The sequence below is a fragment of the Centrocercus urophasianus genome, unplaced genomic scaffold, assembly GCF_019232065.1.
Source record: "Centrocercus urophasianus isolate 14NV4802_14NV808 unplaced genomic scaffold, USGS_Curo_1.0 seq_23, whole genome shotgun sequence".
Taxonomy (NCBI): domain Eukaryota; kingdom Metazoa; phylum Chordata; class Aves; order Galliformes; family Phasianidae; genus Centrocercus; species Centrocercus urophasianus.
This window is the reverse complement of record NW_024884789.1, coordinates 12,158,832-12,171,236: the sequence shown is the minus strand read 5'-3', so window position 1 is coordinate 12,171,236 and position 12,405 is coordinate 12,158,832. Positions and strand designations below refer to the sequence as shown.

Sequence of the window (12,405 nt, the reverse complement as noted above, 5' to 3'; positions counted from 1 at the left end):
TCAAATATCCTTGTTTTCTCAGAACTGACAGAAAACATAACTCTACAACTGTATTCTATTATAAACTCCCCAATTAGAACTCATTCATCAATTCCTTTCTCCTACAAAAATACTCTCAAGTCTTCAACTTGCCTTCTCCATATCAGTACTTAAACAGGATACTTGTTCCAAGGCCTGTGATAACTAGTTCCCAGAGTCAGTTCTGGCTTTTCCTGAGACAAGAGGGGGCATTCTGAAATGTGTTGATGAAAAAGCTGTGTATAAGGAATTACTATTTCTGGCTGGGACAAAGCACTTTCTGTTTCACACTGCTTTGAAAATCAAAACAATCTCTCTTTACATACACAGAAGAGGGGAGTCAAGGCTCTGGTGTCCAAGAGGCCTTGTTCAGATAGATATTCTTGTGCTAACGGAATAACAAAAAACTACTCCAACAAGGATTACTTGTGGAAAGAAAAGAGAGGAGTAAAGACAGGAGTGCATGAGCGCACATCCATTCAGAAAAGTAGCTTCCTCTGATCTTAGCAGTGTTTTAGCTACTAGCAGAACATATCTAGTATGACCAGTTCACATGCACACACGGTGATGATCTCAAGGTATTTAAAGAAAAAACCGAACACGTTATGTCCAGAAAGTTCTTACTTCTGTAACGCTATGGAAGGCTGAGCTGTGGGCATAAGTAGCCACAAGGATTGCGTTAACCATGGGATCACTGGTGATGAATTAAGCTGAGAATGGTGACAGCACTTGACTGGTGCTCAGCAGCTCCATGTTTCTGTTCTGGCAGCTTCTCCCTCTCCATCTGAAAACAGAGAAAAATAACATCTCAGTGGTGGTGATTCAGACAAGTGTTCACCGCTTGGTTCAAATGCATGTGCACAAAATGAATATATCTTTCCACCTCCTCTACAGTTACTACTATGCAGGTTTGCTCATCAATCCAGAGACATTTCCAATTGCTTGTAAACTTTTGAGCCAGTCACAGAAATGAGGAACAACGTTTTTTGCTGCACACCTTTCCCTTCTTATATCCACCCCTGGCTCCATCAAGAGCTGTAGATGTCAGCAGCTCTCTGAGGGGATGGAGATCTCTGCAGGGGTGATGGCGTCACTGCTTTGCCATCATAGCAGCTGTGAAACAATGGGACACCTCCACTGGTGCATTTTTATGTGTGGCATGCAGGCTGTTGTTCATCGCTGGTGAAAATGCACAGCTAATGGTGGTGGTGACTATTGAAAGTCTTTTGTCGCTGAGAATTTGCTCTAACAAACAGTGCTATTGTGTTCTTTGTATCTGTTGTAGTTTCCATGGAAATAGACAGGAGGCATTACTTTCAGAGCAACCTGACCTACCCAGTTAGAATGCAATGCAAGCACAATAGTCAGTCTGGGGCCATTTTATCAGACTGAAGTTCTCACTTTCAAAATGCAAGCTTTCATCTTATCATCATCAGTGTTGCATCATGCTACTGTGGTGTTTGAAATCTATTATCTAGCACGTATTTGCAATTAACTGTTTAGCTGAGAAGAATGTTAGGTTTTGGGCTCTAAACTCTCTGCATTAGTTGTCTTAGTGAGTCACTGCCACCATAGTTGAGAAACTGAGACTTCGATGCTCTCAACAGGTATTTACTCAGCTTAGTCACAGCAGTGACTCACTTGCGATATGTATTTTTTCTGTTAATTCCCTCCTGCATGTAGTTTTCCACTTACCTGTCACTGTGACACCACGACTGGATCATCATCATAACATTTCCTATTATATGACTCAGTAGAACAAAAGATAATAGGACAAAAATCTAAATGTGTATCATTTGCATATGGGTGTTTTGTTTTGTAAGTGCAATAAAATTACCTCTAATTCCTTTGGTTTAAAGCAAGAGCAATGAAGGTAATTTATCTAACTTGATTTAAAATGCCTTAGAGCAAACCCGTATCCTGTACTGAATAATCCAGGATATACCTTGATGTCAATTATTGTCCTAGGTTTTATAACTTAACCATGACCACTGTTCACATATATTCTTAAGCTAAAGGTTGTTTTATTATGATAACCCCTTGGAAATCTGAAACAAATCATCTTTTACAACCTCATTTCCTGCTTAACAACAAAAACAGCTTTGTGTTTGTTTTTTCTTCAAAGCAGTTCAGTACTAGAATGTACAGATGTGTTTAGATCATAAAAGGTTTTAGTGTGAAGAAAGAAGCAAACTAAACATTGTAAATGTAAATACAATTCTGACCATACCTTTGGTCTGTCAGTCTGGATGCTATCATCTAAGAGAGGGAAAATGAAATTCCTTTTTTCTTTTTTTTTAATCTTTAAATCTTTCAGGTCAATTAATGCTAATTTAGATGGCAGCAGAAGTCACATTTCTTTGTTACCAGATGAGAACTCACCATTGGGATGGTGTAATGAGATTAAATATTCATATGTTTTTAATGGTCTTGATAAACAGATAAAGCATTCCATTGCACTTAGATGATCCAAATGCAGGGTTATTCTGTGCAGCCGACAATAAATTATTTGTAAAAAGAAAAGGAACATCTCTCAGAAGAGTTCTCTTCCCCTAATAGTCTGTAATTGCACAAGATCATAAAATATTAAATGCTGGAGACATCTTATATGAGAACTCAATGTTTGTTAACAAACATTGCATTTTATTTTCTTCTCTTTTTAAGTAAGGGAATATTCTTTAAGTTTATTCTCTTTTAAGTGACTTGATACTGAAGATTCCTGATTACTCTGAAAACACACACAGATCTTAACTCAGCATATGGGTACCTCTGGGTAGCAAACCAAGCACAAGCCATATGATAGCAGGCCTCTGCTGATGGCCTTGTTTTGCAACTGTGCTATAACTTCAGTTCTGGACAATCTGTGGTCTGTTCATGGAAACAAAATAAAACTATATATAGTATTAAAAAAACCATATGACTTAAAAAAATGGAGTGTGCAAATGCCCTGCTGTAAATTTCGGAAGGGGCATTGTTTCATCTTGAAATGATAGGTTACTCAGAAGTTAATGTTTGAGTTTTGATGTTTTACAGAAAGAATGTGCTAATAAACTATTCACAAGCAACGTCTTCGTTCAGTAACACCTCGGGTGTGCTTCTGGTGTGTAGAAAAGGTGGGACTGAGACTGCAGAGACACAGTGCAGAGTTCAGCCACACGACAGCAATGTTGTAATAACCACTTTATACGAAAAAATAAAATAGTATATTTTATTAGACTAACTGATTTAATTTTGAAAAAAATCCCATAAAATTCTGGGAGTGTCTGATATGGTTTGTGTTCTCTAACCAAGTAAAAGAGGCAGAATTGCAAAAAGAATCATGCCTGACAGCCACAAACCCATGTGGTTTTTCTAGCATGCTGTAGGAAGTTTCTTAATCAACACTAGGTTCAACCATACAGCACTAGCTCTTCACAGAGTGACCTGGAGATTGTGCCTGCTATCAGTTAGGTGAGTTGTCCTTGCTCAGTCACCCAGGAACTATTTAAATTTGGACAAGCCTCAAGTTTTGCTATGAAGGGGTACTGTAAGGAAAGTGAATGGAACCGGATTGAAGGATTGCATGTCTGGAGGCCTCACCCAGAAACAGGAGGGGCTCTTTCTTTTGAATTACCCAGAAGAATATCTGGGTCTTTTTTTTTCCAAATGGTACCAGCTGGTCTAATAGGAGATATGGTTCTCCACAGTGTCTTTCATTAGATCATCTTGACAAAGGATAGCTGTCTGAATGCCATCTTGTCTGGCTCTCACCAGTTTAAGTGCACTCACACCATCTTTAATAAATAATGCCCTACATTCACTTTGAGACATGCATAATATGATGTTGGTAGGAACAGATCTTTGCTCACTTTCTCAGCTGGTAAACTGGGAGGACAACCCACCCTGCAGATAAACAGACAAGAAGAAGCTGCAAGACAGGGACCAAGGACCCTCAAGATCCAACCCCCAACTGATCCTGGTGAATCCTGGTGAACTAGGATTTCACAGAATGTAACCGATGCATGAAATGCCTTGTTTCCTGAAAGCCACTGTAGCTAAGCTGTAAATAGAAGACACAACTGACCGTGAGGATCAGCGACTGCATATCCTCTAGAGCTAACCAACTAGAGCTGAAGACTTGCTATCCCCAGAACAACAGATGCTTTGTTCAGGGCTGCCTGCCAAGCCCAGGTGTGACCATGGGCAGGGCCTGGCAGCACCAGGGAACATTTCTCACCAGGGTGCCTGGCTTGATGCCTCGCACAGTTCTGGTAAGGGCAGCATGAATTCAGGCCTCTTACCACCACGTTTTGGAAGCAGATCCTTCGAACCGCAGCTGGGGAACTGCTGAGGGGCACAGGGTGCTCCTAAGGCTGCCTGCACACTGTCAGTAACAACAGCTGCATCCTCCCTCACTGACACGCTGATAACAGCCACAGATCTTCCTTCTGAGGCAGCACGAGGCCTTTACACCGTGGCTGTCTGCCTCCACACCGGCCACGGCAGCTCACTTTGCCACTTGGCCTCTCTCTCTGCCCGGCCATGACGCCAGTCCAGCTCCCTCACAACGGGCCCTTCCTTCCGCCAGGCCCCAGAGAAGGCCGCGCCGTCACCGCGGTGCGCGGGATCTGCACCTCAATGCAATTTTCTTCTTCGTTCCTCGAGAATCTCTGCAGTTCTATTTGTTAACGCAAACGGTCCCCTGGGATGCAAAAAGGCACGTGACAAGGATAGCGGACACGCTCCAGACAAACGCCGCGCTCCGCGCAAGCGGAGGCCGATCCCACAGGACGCCCCGAGGCACACGAGCCCCGCAGCCCGCGCGCCCCCGCAGCCGCACGGCGCGCGTCTCCGGGCGGGGCGCGGCGGGAAGACCAATGGGGCGCCGCCGTCTTCCTCCTCTGCGCCAATCAGCGCGGGGCGGGAGCCGGAGGGGAGGGGTGCGCGCGAGGCGGGGGCGGGCCGGCAGCGCGGGAGGGCCGGGGGCGGGGCGCGGCCGTGGCGGGCGGTGCGCGGCATGGCGGCCTCTCCCGCGGAGGTGTTCGGGCTGCCCGGAGAGGAGGTGAGGCCCGCGGGACGCCCGGCTCCGCGCGGGGCGGGCGGCGGCCGAGGAGGGGGGCGGAGACGTGCCCAAGGGGAGCCCGCGGAGCCGGGTGGACGGGGGTCCTTTCGGGGCGGTGGCTTCCGGCCACGGGCCGCGGTGGGCTGAGGGAGGGAGAGAACGGGCGGGCGGGGGCCGCGGCCCGCGGGCGGGGCGGGATTCGGCGCGGTGCCGCCCAGTGGCGGGGCGGTGTCCCGGGGCGGCTCTCCTCGGCTACCGGGCCGCGCGCGAAGGCGGTGCCGGGTCCCGGCCGCGGCTTTGTTCGTGGCCGCCGGGCGCCGCGGGGAACTTGGTGCCGGCGCGTCGGGAAGATGCGGAGCCGCCGGTGCTGGACGCGGCGTAGGAGGCTGGGAGCCGAGCCGTGCGCTGCCGCGCGGTGCTTCTGAGAGTTCCGCCGTGCGGGCCGGACCGCCCGGAGGCGTTATCCGTACTGTGCTGTAATGATGTGTCTGATTCTGCGCTGTTTCAGAGCAGTAGCTACGGACCTCTCATAGATCTCTTGTTTTCCTCTTAGGATTGCAGTTGCGCTGGAGTAGCGCTAGAGAATTGCCACGGTGTGCTGCGGGGCTGCGCTGCCCTCTGCTCTCTTAATGGTTGCCAGGGACGTGGAGGCCATCTAGCTGGGCTGACAGCGCTCTGTTTAGCTCTACTCCTGTAAATGTTGCTCAGCTTGGGCGTTTTTTAGCCACCCTTGTTAAGGGGAAGGTTTTTGGAAGCTGGCATTTTCCCATCTTTCGTATATTTCTTGGAACACAGACTGGGTTTGGGGAGGGGGACAGAGCTTGGGTATATAACAAATCCATCGGATCCATCCTTGCCCATGATTCAAAAGCTTAGCTAAACCTCTTCAGCTTACAAATGCCCTTTGGGAAATGCCCTTTGTTTATGATAAGGGACTTTCTGAGTAGCTCTCATGTATGATTCTGCATGCACAGTTCAGAGTGAATGACCGTGGGGCTATAGAAAACCTGCAGCTTGCTACTTTGGCCCTGGGCACTGGCATGGAGCCTCAGCTTCCTATCTTTCTGTGTTTTGTTGTTGGCTGGTTTGTGCTTAATGCAGAATTGCTAATATGATGTTGCTGGCACAAATAAAATGATGAAGAAGAATCTGGGCTCCAAAGGAAGCTGTAATTGAGGCTTTTGTGCGCACCTGCTTATTTTATGTGCTGTTGGATATCTGAATTTCAGTGCCTAAATCTAGCAGTTCTTCATTGCTCTGGTTCAGTTTTCTGTAAAATGAGTATCTCTCTCCGTTACTCGCAGGACTTTTTGTAACTCGCTGGGGTAGTGAAATGGTGAGCACTAAAAGGTCCGTGTTAAAAACTAATAGTTCTGTATTCAGAGCTGGATTTTAACACTGCATGGGAAATGACATCTGGGGTCAGGTGTTGAAAAAGGAAAAAAGGAGAAAATAGGGAATAGCAGGTGTCTCAGAAGTCTGTGTCCTCTGAAGGTCTAACAGCATTAGTGTGCAGCACAGGATAAAATACCCACATTATTTTAAAAATTATCTTATATTGTAGGAGTACAGAAAGTAGAAGAAAAAAAGGTAAATTAGCAAATTATACTCCCGCTACACCTTACCTGAGTATAGAAAACTGAAGAGCATTAAGAGCACTTAAAACGATTACTTTTTCTCATCTCATTAATTCTAAAAGAGGAAAGCAGTGCCCTGTGTGTGCCCACCTTCTTCCCCCCTGCCCGTTACCTAATGCTGGCTCAGCACTACTGCTGTTTTGCTCTCTCACATGAGTGGTGACAGGTTTTTTTGACTGTGTTCCTAATAATTATTTGTATGTTAATAATTTATGTGGTAGAGCTCTTGGTTCGACTTTGTTTCGCACAGCTCTTCTTATATTACCTAAAAAGCATGATGATGTGAAGCTAGGCAATACGCAGCTCAAAAAAAGCAAACTACATTTGATCTGTTTTGAGGATTAAAGCAGTAGTGGCAGCTTTACAGGCAAAACCACATCTCACTTGTGCCTGTTTGTCACTTTACCAGTCACCAGAAAGCTGCCCTCTGTGGGATGTTGTCTTCTGCATATCACTGAAGGCTTATTTTACACGTACATCATTTCTTTCTGGAAAATTTGAGATATCTTCAAAAGGAATATAAAGGCACACTACTGGTGCATTTTATGAGTGCTGAGTTTGCTGGTGAACTGAACGTCTTGGCTATACTCCTTATTTTCTCCACTTCTGCAAGCCTGTCACCACAACCCATGTGGTACTGCTGTATTTCAGAGGTGACAACAGGATCTTCTTGCCTACAGCAGTTTGCTATGTGTGCTCTCTGTGGGAGTACTTGGTCACTCTTACACTGGCTTCTTCAAAAAGTCTGCCTAGCAGCCCAGCGGATGCTGCTGTTCTGCATGAACAATCCTAGCTTTAGGGTTTCTTCACAGCTCTGTGAGTTTCATCTGTAGAGGTATACTGAAAATGTCAAAAGTTGGATCAGAGATTAAAATAGGAAAACAAATGAACTGCACTTGACTTATCTTATGTGAGAACATTGTTTGTTGATCTGGGGACCTGTGGTGCGGTGATCAGCTAACTAAACTGGCAGAAAATCATCTGGCAGAATGAGGTGAGTTCCATTCTGTCAGTTCAGCAGCTTGAAGAGTTGCATGGAAGGGTCTGCTGCATCCTAAAACTCATACAAAGGAGATGATACTAGGATTTGGGAGCAGGTATGCCATGGGATTGTTCTATCCAGACATGTTGAGGACCTGCTGATTGTTAGAGTCACCTGGCTTGGGAAGGAAGAGCTGCTGCTGGCCTGGCACTGAGCTTGGCTGCTGCAGGGTGGTTGGAGTGTGCACGGATGTGGTTTGCTGCGTGGCATTCCAAAGCCTCTCAGCTCAACTGAGATCAGCAGAGCCTGGTCATCGGTGTGTGGGGAGGAGAGATCAGATGGTCATCCTGCAGACAGCCCTCTGTCCATCTGCAGGATGTTCAGGGTAGGAGAAGAATGAATCATTCAGCATAATGTGCTTCCAACTCCACCGAGGTCAACCCATCTGAACTCCTCATGTCTGCCTTGCTCAGTAGTGTGACCAGAGCTGTGTGCAGCCATAGAAGCCATAGGGCTGTTTGAATTGCAGCGATAGCAGCTTGCTCACTCTTCCTATTTTGCTCTACAGGTCCTCTTGTGTGCTGCATAGTACATACAAATCAGTAGGAGAGTATTGCAAGGCTCTCAGGGGAAAATGGTGACTGCTGATGCTAGAGCAATGTCATCTTTCTGAGGGGTGTTTGGGAAAGAGGGCTGCTGGGAACGGCTATATGTGGGATTAGCCATCATGCCCTGTAGCATTAAGCACCCTAACTCATCAGAATCCCACTTGAGAATGCTGAGAACCCAGATAAATTTATAAAAACCCAATCAAACAAAAAACCCTACAGTTTTGGTGTAGCTGGTTTGTTGAATTCTCTATCTATTATGTATGCAGTATGATGCTGATAATGCTTGGAAAGGAGTAAAGGTAGAATTAACTTGATATTGAATTTTAGAACTTGTTCTGTCAACGTATCTGCACTGCTTACCTGTAGTTTTCAGTGTGAATCCAAAACTGTGCCAATGATTGCTTTTTAGTTCTGTAGACTAGAAACAGATCTGAAAAATAAATTGACTGAATGCATCCTAAATATGGCATTTTGTATTTCAGGAGAGCACACGAATTGTCAGGGTGAAGGTTATAGCTGGAATTGGTCTGGCCAAGAAGGATATCCTAGGAGCCAGGTAAGAACACAAGGGGTTAATGCCTTAGGAGGCATCTGATTATTTGCTTTCCATAGATATTTGTCTTAGTAAAGCCTACTATGTGTGTTTCAAAAGAAAGCAGAATTGTTTTAACTTACACCTTGTAAATGATCAGAGGCTATATAAACATTAAGATGTGTGCTTTCTTGCCTCAGAGTTATGTGGACAGACTTATGCCCTAGGAAAGCAGTGTGTGGGAAAGCATAATTTTCCACATAATACAATGGTTCTGTCAGGGAGGACGTTTACATGTACGTGTTTTTCTTCAGGTAGAGTGCAGTTAAAACAATAGTTCAATTATAATCAAAATTATCGGTACTTTAAAGGCTTGGGGTGAGCACAATACTAAACAGCACAACAAGACTATTTTAACTCAAATTACATGCAGAGGAACAGCATCCACCAGTTCTATAGATGTGGTAAACCAGTGCCAGTGCCTGCAGGCTCTGTGTATGTACGGATTTCTAAGTTAACAATCTGTAAAAGGGAAGAAACAAAGTGCCTTAACGTTTGCCACAGTAAAGATCAGACTTTGAGATGCTTTGCAGGATCTTGTGATGTTGGCAAGCAGTGGCATGCAGCTTATGGTAACGTTTTTTCTTCCGTCCTTTGAGCAGAGGGACTGGAGAAGTGCTGGTGGGTTTAATACTGTGTCTGCTGTCGGCTTTTTTAGGCGTTTGTACAAGAATGCAAGAATAATGTGGTAGCAATTTTATTAATATTGTGCTGTCAGTTTAGCATTAGAAAAATTTCCCTTGTGATATTTGTGTTGTGTTTTTTTTTTTTTTAAGCCATTGAATGTCTTGTCTTTTCAATGGCGTACAAATTTTTAACTCTGAGAAAAATGGTGTCATATTTTTGCATCAGAATGGAATGCTTTGCCCCTGTTGTAGGAAAAAGTAGATAATCATAAGATTGTTGATCATAGGAAGAAAAAAATCCCAATCTGAGGCAGCAGACCATTTTAAGCAATCCTTTTAAACCCCTCCATTAATTGAAACATTCAGGTTAAACTCAAACTCTCTGGAACAGAAGATGTTAAAAATACATTGCGTGTTTAAGGAAGCACCTCAGATTCTAGATGTTCCAAATTGTTACTTGCAGAACCAAGGTGTATAATACTTCAAGCATTTTCAGTCACAACTAATTGTGTCTGTGTTTTGTAGAAGTTCATCAGGATATTTTAAACCTTTTCTCATGAAAGAAGAATTGTGAAAGAAGAAAGAATTCAATTGTAGTGATGTGCAGAATGTAAAATAGCGTAGCTGCCTCGGAGTTAAAAACTAACTTAAAAATTATTTATGATACTGTTTAGAAAATGTTTCTTAAGTGTCAATATATGTAGTGCTTGTAAAGTAATCGTAACTCCTAGTTTCATAGCTTCTGTTAATTTAAACCTTTTATAGCTCAACTGCTAATAATGCTGACAGAAAGAAAAAGGATTTCTAGCAACTTGCTTATCTTTTTTTTGTTTTTCCCCTCAGTGACCCATATGTGAAAGTGACAGTGTATGATCCAGTGAATGGAGTCCTTAGCAGTGTTCAGACAAAAACTATTAGAAAGGTTAGCTTGCTTGTCTTTGTGGCTGTGGGTTTTATTTCTTTTATTAAGCTCTGAGGAAAAAGTTAAAATGACAAGAAATATGAGGACTAACATTCCTCCTGAGTGGAAAAAAAACGTTCTGGAGTCTGCTCTATTTTTCTGTTTGTGGCATTATTTTTAGTATTTTCCTTTCAATAAATTTATTGGTGTAAGGTAGAGAAGCAATAAAGAAGATAAGGTAAGTAATTACTCAAAACTAAATAGTTAATGGAAATACTGGATTGCTTTGATTGTTTTAGGTCCTTAATGGTGTAATCTGTCTCTTTCTATACAACTTTTCTGTCTTGTGCATCAAATTATATAGTTCACCTGAGTCATGATACTTCTGGTTTCTCTAGGATGTCTCAGTCAAAAGTCAGTTTTAGAAGTAATAATTGATGGTGGGTCTATTGGAAAGGAAAGACTATACACGAGAGAGAAAATAATCTTCCAAATTGTGGTTGGTAATGATTATGATTTGTGTTATGAGCTGACCCAAGAATTGTTCTGTGGTTCTATTTCACCTTCATGCAGCTTCATGATAATTGTTATTAAGCATCTAAAGTATTTTTAAAAATAGGCACACTCAGAGGAGATGCGTGGTTGATCAGAGAATGTTGGTTTTGGTCCATATGTGCCTGCTGTATCTAGATGACATTGTTGAGAGATCTGGCATTTGCTAAGAGTTCGTAATTTAGAATTAATTTGTGCTTACGTGTAAGCAATGCAGATAGCAGTTATGGACTTGAGAGGAAGCAGAGAGTGCTACTGAAGACGTGCAGTAAATTAACTGATTTGCATGGCAGGACAGGCCTTTTCTGCATCCCTGCTGTTACCCAAAATCTGAGAATACATGTATAAATGGTCTCAATTTTGCACTGTGTTAAATAGCATAAGACTTCTATGACTTTTATCTGTAATAGCAAGATTAAAGCTTTTGTGCTTGAAGTAGGTTGTTACAGGAGATGAAATAGATGTGACACGTGAAGAAAAGCAGAAAAAGACACCAGTATATTGTTGGTACTGTAACCAATGTTGTCCTTTCCCTTCCTACTTACAGTCCTTGAACCCAAAGTGGAATGAGGAACTTTTATTTCGAGTAAGTGTTTGAGATTTTGTGGATTTTTTTGTTTTTTGTTGTTACCTAAGTTGGTTATTATGTTAATAGGATTGTTTTTCTTGCTGCTTTGTTTAAACCAGAAATGCAGTGTTCACAATTAATGTTCAAAGGCTAACAGATTACTTTCCTTAGCTGTATATCTGTTATTTTCAAGACTGAAAATTTGTCTGTAGCACAAATGCAAATTTTACCTTCTTTTTTCCATAAATGCACAAAAACTTGGGCACAAATTTATCAGCAATTTTTGGGATGGCACAGATTTTGGCTAATTGGTGCCAATTGGTGGTGTTGCATAATGAACATAGTATCATTTATATTTTTGGAACAAAATGTAGATTTGATGTTTAATTTAGGTCTTATTTGTCCAACAAGCGCATGGTCAGAATGCGGACTGTATTGTTGAGTGTTTCAGGAACTGGGAGGACCCAATTTTGTAAGTGACTGCTAAAGAACACTGGAGTTCTGAATTTGGAATGTGAGAAAACTGCCTTTGTAAAGCATGCCCAAGTGATGATGAATTTCCCTCCTCTGATAAACAACTCAAATCTTGAATAATGAGGAAATTGTGACCTTATATAAAGTAACATGTGTCATCAGTTTCCAGTCAGAGTTTTTCTGCAACATAAAAAAGCACTGTACCCTTGGATATCTTTATATGTTTGATTAATTCTTTTTAATTCCCATCTGATAAACTCATTAGATTGCCTGCTTGATCTCACACCATTGGTGCTATTTTAGTTCTTTTCACTGTTCTCTTTTGAATATTACTATTGCTTCCCTTTCTTACATGCTCAGAGGCAGTATCCTCTCATCTTTCTTTCTGTGAGTGCTATGTGAG

The 12,405-nt window shown here is 42.9% G+C and overlaps 1 protein-coding gene across 4 annotated transcripts in view; it reads left to right on the top strand.

Annotated features, from left to right (window-relative positions):
* The first annotated feature begins 4,986 nt into the window (after positions 1-4,986).
* The window catches only part of NEDD4 (NEDD4 E3 ubiquitin protein ligase), a 49,853-nt gene continuing 42,434 nt past the window's right edge, over positions 4,987-12,405 (top strand). The window contains exons 1-4 of one of the 4 annotated variants that reach the window (XM_042824168.1): positions 4,987-5,059; positions 8,772-8,845; positions 10,351-10,429; positions 11,508-11,546. In XM_042824168.1, coding sequence (XP_042680102.1) covers positions 5,015-5,059; positions 8,772-8,845; positions 10,351-10,429; positions 11,508-11,546 — 237 coding nt within the window. In that variant the 5' untranslated portion in view covers positions 4,987-5,014. Of the gene's footprint in view, positions 5,060-5,766; positions 6,396-7,707; positions 8,846-10,350; positions 10,430-11,507; positions 11,547-12,405 lie in introns of those variants that run through there. The other 3 variants (XM_042824169.1, XM_042824172.1, XM_042824171.1) reach the window with 3 other exon arrangements.